Source organism: Myotis brandtii, unplaced genomic scaffold (assembly GCF_000412655.1).
Source record: "Myotis brandtii unplaced genomic scaffold, ASM41265v1 scaffold743, whole genome shotgun sequence".
Taxonomy (NCBI): Eukaryota; Metazoa; Chordata; class Mammalia; order Chiroptera; family Vespertilionidae; genus Myotis; species Myotis brandtii.
In genome coordinates, this window is record NW_005370960.1 from 1712188 (window position 1) to 1718374 (window position 6187).

General features: G+C 61.8%; 1 protein-coding gene across 1 annotated transcript in view; it reads left to right on the top strand.

The window, feature by feature from the left end:
- Positions 1-5613, top strand: part of DDX56 (DEAD (Asp-Glu-Ala-Asp) box helicase 56) — a 19265-nt gene extending 13652 nt beyond the window's left edge. The window contains exons 3-14 of the mRNA XM_014530539.1: positions 422-582; positions 710-880; positions 988-1078; positions 1609-1853; positions 2192-2311; positions 2753-2866; positions 2952-3046; positions 3692-3765; positions 3845-3934; positions 4243-4348; positions 4955-5025; positions 5328-5613. Coding sequence (XP_014386025.1) covers positions 422-582; positions 710-880; positions 988-1078; positions 1609-1853; positions 2192-2311; positions 2753-2866; positions 2952-3046; positions 3692-3765; positions 3845-3934; positions 4243-4348; positions 4955-5025; positions 5328-5405 — 1416 coding nt within the window. The 3' untranslated portion in view covers positions 5406-5613. The remainder of the gene's footprint in view (positions 1-421; positions 583-709; positions 881-987; positions 1079-1608; positions 1854-2191; positions 2312-2752; positions 2867-2951; positions 3047-3691; positions 3766-3844; positions 3935-4242; positions 4349-4954; positions 5026-5327) is intronic.
- The last annotated feature ends 574 nt before the right edge of the window (positions 5614-6187 follow it).

Consider the following 6187-nt stretch of genomic DNA (forward strand, 5'->3'; position numbering starts at 1 on the left):
GGCCGTGGTGGTCCCCCGCGCCCCCAGTGGTTGCCATGAGCCAGGCCGTCCTCTGGCCTCTTACCCGTGCGGGATGCCCGCAGCCTCGTACCTGGAGGCGCACGTTCTGGGCTGGAGTCAGGTCCCTGGGCCCTAGTCCAGGCCGTGAGTGAATCTCTGCTGTGGACCTGGGCGTGCCCCCTCCTACCTGCAGTCTGTTGTGGACCTCCAGCCGCTGGCCTTTTAGAGTAACTTGGTCACCGGAAAGTCAGTGGCTCTTGTTGAGGGTCAGCACCTGGGGAAGAACCCTCCGCCCCGCGTTCTGAGGGGGGGAAGCCAGCGCTGGGCTGTGTTGGAGTCACAGCCGCTGGGTCAGAGCCAGAGAAGCGCCGGGGGCCACGATGCGGGGACGCTGCCTGAAGTCTGAGTCCTGCTCTTGCAGACCGGCCCGGTGGTGGAGCAGGCTGTGCGCGGCCTTGTCCTCGTGCCCACCAAGGAGCTGGCGCGGCAGGCCCAGGCCATGATCCAGCAGCTGGCTGCCTACTGCGCCCGAGACATCCGGGTGGCCAATGTCTCAGCCGCTGAAGACTCGGCCTCTCAGAGGTGGGCGAAGGCACGGGGCTGGAGGGGGTGACGCTGCCCAGAGAGGAGGTTGGGTTTGTGTGCAGCACGGAGGGGTGAGGTCCCGGCTGTGCCTTCTCCCTGACCCTGAGGGGTGGCCCGCCTGCAGAGCTGTGCTGATGGAGAAGCCTGACATCGTGGTGGGGACCCCGTCGCGCGTATTAAGCCACTTGCAGCAAGACAGCTTGAAGCTGCGGGACTCCCTGGAGCTGCTGGTGATGGACGAAGCCGACCTCCTCTTCTCCTTTGGCTTCGAGGAGGAGCTCAAGAGTCTTCTCTGGTAGGAGGAGGCGTGTGGGGGGTGAGCGTCCACGCCTGGGCCTGGGGCAGGTGGCCAGAAGTCTACGCTGAGAGGCTGGAGGCTAACGCAGGTCTGTTTCATTGTAGTCACTTGCCCCGGATTTATCAGGCTTTTCTGATGTCGGCTACCTTTAACGAGGATGTGCAAACACTCAAGGAGCTGGTCCTGCATAACCCAGTGAGTTCCCCATGGACGCACCTGCCGTCGCTGACGTGTGCACTCAAAGGGCTTGGTCCTCCTGCTCACTGGGGAGGACAGTTGTCACTGGTTCAGCCTCCCTGGTTCTAAATCACTAGAAGCCAATCGTTCATCAACATCCTCTCCACATCTGAAATCATTGTATCCTCCATATGTCCCCTAGGGGTCACCTGAAGGTCTGAGCAGGGACCCCCAAGGGCAGAAAGGCTGCCTTTAGCAGCAGGGCCAAAGTTCTCTACTTATGAGACCTCGGTTCCTGAGAAAGGTGTTACTATAGGGCGTCCCGCTCACTACAGTCCTGTGCTTGTGTTTCTCTGTTCTGTGCCCCAGGTACTTTGCATGTAGTGTTATGTCTTTTGCACCCACAGTAGCCAGGGTCCTTTGAAACCTTGTGCCAGCGGGAGGGAACCATGGTGCCCTGAACAAGCACAGGTACACTGTGGATGGCCAGCCAGCGGCTTGTGGGAGCGTTTCTGCCTTCTTTCCTGACCACAGGCCTGTCCCCCCAGGTTACCCTCAAGTTGCAAGAGTCCCAGCTGCCAGGGCCAGAGCAGCTACAGCAGTTCCAGGTGGTCTGTGGCACGGAGGAAGACAAGTTCCTGTTGTTGTACGCCCTGCTCAAGCTGTCGCTGATTCGGGGCAAGTCCCTGCTCTTCGTCAACACTCTGGAGCGCAGCTACCGGCTGCGCCTGTTCCTGGAGCAGTTCAGCATCCCCGCCTGCGTGCTCAATGGGGAGCTGCCCCTGCGCTCCAGGTGTGCGGTGGATGTCTCGGTGGGACACGTTGAAGATGGGGATTGGGAAGGAGACACTATGGGTGTTCCTGGTTTTTAAGAGCTTAGAGGCCAGGCTCTGGGCTGGCAGATAGTCAGTGACTCTGCCACAGACTCTTGAGGTACCCACTGTTCTCCGTCTTCAGCGAGGGGGTTGAGTCAGATAAAGTAGTGGGAGAGGGAAACGTCAGGATGACGGTCACGGTGGTGCTGGGGGAGAGTGTGAGAGGGAAACGTCAGGATGACGGTCACGGTGGTGCTGGGGCTGAAGCGCTGCCTCCAGCTTACTCCTGGGGCTGACCCTCCCCTTTGGGCCACAGGTGCCACATCATCTCACAGTTTAACCAAGGCTTCTACGACTGCGTCATAGCGACTGATGCCGAAGTCCTGGGTGCCCCGGTCAAAGGCAAGCGCCAGGGCAAAGGGCCCAAGGGGAACAGGTGCGTCCACATTTTTTGTCCTTCCAGCCCTCCCCAGGGAGACTGAAACCAGAGTGGGAGCCAGGCTGGGCTGCTGGGCCTGGAGGAGGGGCGCGAAGGGCTCAGCTGGTCCCTGGGTGATTGGAACACTGGCAAGGGAGACAGCCCAGCCTGCATTGGGTGCAGCTGTGACCTGAGGGGGAAAGGGAGCCTGCAGTCTGCCCAGTGGGTTCTTGGGTCACCTGTGAGGTGGTGAGTTCTGCTGTTGCCTCAGAGCTGGGGGCAGGGCCAGGGTGTGGCTGCCCCTCTGCCCAGCTCCTGCGACAGTTCTGGATGTAAAGAGTTTTACAATGTTAGGGCCCTGGGGCTCCACACGGGCTCAGTTCAGAGACCCTGCTGATGAATGAGCTGTAGAAGGCCAGCGGGAGAGCGGGGGCGAGTCTGCTGTGGTGTTTCCTGCAGGGCCTCTGATCCGGAGGCGGGGGTGGCCCGTGGCATAGACTTCCACCACGTGTGTGCCGTGCTCAACTTCGACCTCCCCCCCACCCCTGAGGCCTACGTCCATCGAGCTGGCAGGTAGGAGAGCTGGATGGCAGGCGGGCACCTGGACTGTGGGCACCCCCAGGACTCAGGCGAGACGGGCTGGGCCATCTCTTTGCAGGACGGCACGTGCCAACAACCCAGGCGTAGTCTTGACCTTTGTGTTGCCCACGGAGCAGTCCCAGCTGGGCAGGATCGAGGAGCTTCTCGGTGGAGGTAAGAGCAGGCCAGGCTGCGCCCAGGATGCCTTGGACCCAGTGGTGGAAACGGGGCAGGGACAGTAGTGTGACCGGCTGCCACCCTCCTGCTCACCATGCTTGCCCCATGTCCCTCGCTGCATCCTCATCCTGCCCTTGGTAGCAGGCACTGCCCCTTCACAGGTGAGCAGGCCCAGATCCTGAGTCACACTGACTGCCTGCCCTGGGCAGAAGGGCCGAGGGCAGCAACGGGGAGACAGGGAAGAGGCTGGTGGTGTCTCAGGAGGCAGCCCTGGGAGAGGGAGCTCTGTGGGGCAGCCAGGCTGTCAGAAGAGGACAGTGGAGGATGGACGGGCAGGCTGCCCATCCCCAGGAGGTTAAGGGCGCAGGGTCCAAAGGCACCTTGGGGGAGGAGAGTAGGTGTCTGGGCAGGTCCTGAGGGTGAAGGATGTAATGACACCCAGGACTTGGGACTTGACTGCCTGGCCATCGGATCCTGGGGAACTGGTGTCCTGTTGGCAACACCCAGGTGCCTTGCTCTGTGTGCACGTCACATTGCAGGGAATGAGCCAGAGAGGCTGCTGCCTCATCCTGGGTTGGGGAGGGGAGGGCACGGGAGGCTGGGGGTCTGCAGCCAGGACCGCTCATTGCTGCTTCTCCCCAGAGAACGGGGCCCCTGCCCTGCTTCCCTACCAGTTCCGCATGGAGGAGATTGAGGGCTTCCGCTACCGCTGCAGGGTGAGTGCCGGGCGGACAGTGGCTCCTGGGGGACGGGGTATCCCGGGAGCCCAGTGTCCTGACCGCGGTATCCACCCAGGACGCCATGCGCTCGGTGACGAAACAAGCCATCCGGGAAGCAAGGCTGAAGGAGATCAAGGAGGAGCTCCTGCACTCGGAGAGGCTGAAGGTGAGGAGGCGCCACGCTCGGTGCTGAGGCCTCAGCAGATGGGGCATTCGGTGGGAGGCGACTCCGAGAAGGACAGTTGGCGTCACAGTGACAAGGCTGCACTGCACTCCCGTGTGCCGCCGAGTGTCTCAGAAAAGGGAGCGCGTGGGGGAGCGTGGGGGACGGGGAAGCGAGAGCCCATCAGCGGCTGCCCCTGGGAGCGGGCGGTGGGAAACCTCAGCCTTCCAATTCTAAACACGCGTGACCCACGTGGATCCCCGTAAAGTCACAGGGAGACCAGACCCCTGCATCTCTGTCTCTCTCGTCAGACGTACTTTGAAGACAACCCCAGGGACCTCCAGCTGCTGCGCCATGACCTGCCCCTGCACCCTGCCGTGGTCAAGCCTCACCTGGGCCACGTCCCTGACTATCTGGGTGAGTGGGGCCTGGTGGGCCCCGAGCCGGGCTGATGGGACCCTGAGCTGGGCAGGTGCACCCGCCACGCGGTCCCAGGGGGCGCTGTGCTCTGTGGTGGAGGCGGCGGCTCAGAGGGGCAAGGAGGGAGCTACCCTCCTCACACAGGAGCAAAGTCATTTGCCAACAGTGAGTGGCCAGCCGGCTGGGGTGTCGGGGTGCTGCTCAGAGGCCTCTGACCGAGGCCTGGCTGGCGGTGAGGGCAGAAGCCAGGACCCTGCAGCACGGTGGGAGCAGGTGTCTGACAGGTGAAGGGAGGCTGTGGGGAGCGGCTACCAGTTTGGGATGAATCTAGTAACAGGCCACGTGTGGGGCGACCACGCAGACCTTTTCCCTATTTTAGTAGCATTTCTTCTTTAAGAACATACCTTAATTTTTTTTCTTACACGATTATTGCAACAAACTCTATGATGTCAAAAAGCTGTGTGACTGTAGGCGCTTTAATGTGGGACTGGATTGCTGCCCTGAGTCAGAACGGGAGAGAGGTCGCAGCAGAGCCCGGAGGGCATGTGGGTGAGGGGTCAGGCAGGGTCGGTGGCAGCTACTGAGGCCACGTGTCTCTTGCAGTTCCTCCTGCTCTTCGCGGCCTGGTTCACCCTCACAAGAAGCGGAAGAAGCAGTCCTCCAAGAAGGTCAAGGTATGCCCCCACCTCCCCCCGGCCTTGGTAGCAGCTGTGGTCTCCCCCACCTGGTTCGTGTCACCCCGGTCTGCACACACCTTGGAGGAGAGTGGTCCCAACATCTGGCCAAAACTCCTGGCCGCAAGGTCAAAGCCAGGGGGCTGGGACTCCTGCAGCCACACATGTGTGCCTTCAAGACGAGGAGGACAGGCTGTCTGTCTTGCTGCCATCCAGGCTGCAGGTGACCACAGCAGCATCTGTCCTGGCCCTGGGCTGTCTGTCTGGGTGTTCTCCAGCTGACCTTCAACCTTCCCCCACAGAAGGTGAAGGCCCAGAACCCACTGCGCAGCTTCAAGCACAGAGGAGAGAAGCACAGACCCAGGGCGGTGCCCTCCTGAGGTCGTCCAGGCGGCCTCGGCTATCTTCCTGGCCTCGTGGGGCTGAGCACAGCGGGAAAGTAGAGTTCCCCCTGGACAGAGGGACTGATTGCCGCCCTGGACGAATGCACTAGGCTCTGGAGCAGGCAGACTGTGGCCTCCAGCTCCGTGGCACTGCCAGGCCGCATTTTGTGCCTTAAAGACGGAATAAAGGTTCTGGCTGCCTCCGTCTGGGCCTCCTGCAGGTTTCAGCCCTCTGAGCCCGCTTCTGGGAGGCAGTGCCTGGCGCTCTGCCTGCTGCATGCGGCCCCGTGGCCAGCAGGGGTAACCGTGCCGCCCTGCAGCGGGGCCTTCGGCCTGGGAGATGCCTGCCTGGTCCAGGTCTCTTTCCAGCCCGCACCTGCTCCTGTGCCTTCCTGCTTGGGGTCACACTGGCCAGCCTCCATCCCCTGAGGCTCAGAAACGACAGCTCACCCACAGGAAAGTGGGGCCCTGCTCACCTCGGACCTGCTGCTGCCCTCCTCCGGCCGCCGGGGACGCAGTCCTGAGCTCCTGGCATTGCTGCTCCCGTCAGCACCGCTGTGCTGTGCCAAGTGCATGAGTGGTTCTGTGAGCCTCACACACCTCGTTCTTTTCTCTCCACTTGGCCAGGAGGCCCCAGGACAGCGGTTCTCAACCTGTGGGTCGCGACCCCTTTGGCGGTCGAACAACCCTTTCACAGGGGTCGCCTAAGACCATCCTGCATATCAGGTATTTACATTACAATTCATAACAGTAGCAACATTACAGTTATGCAGTGGCAA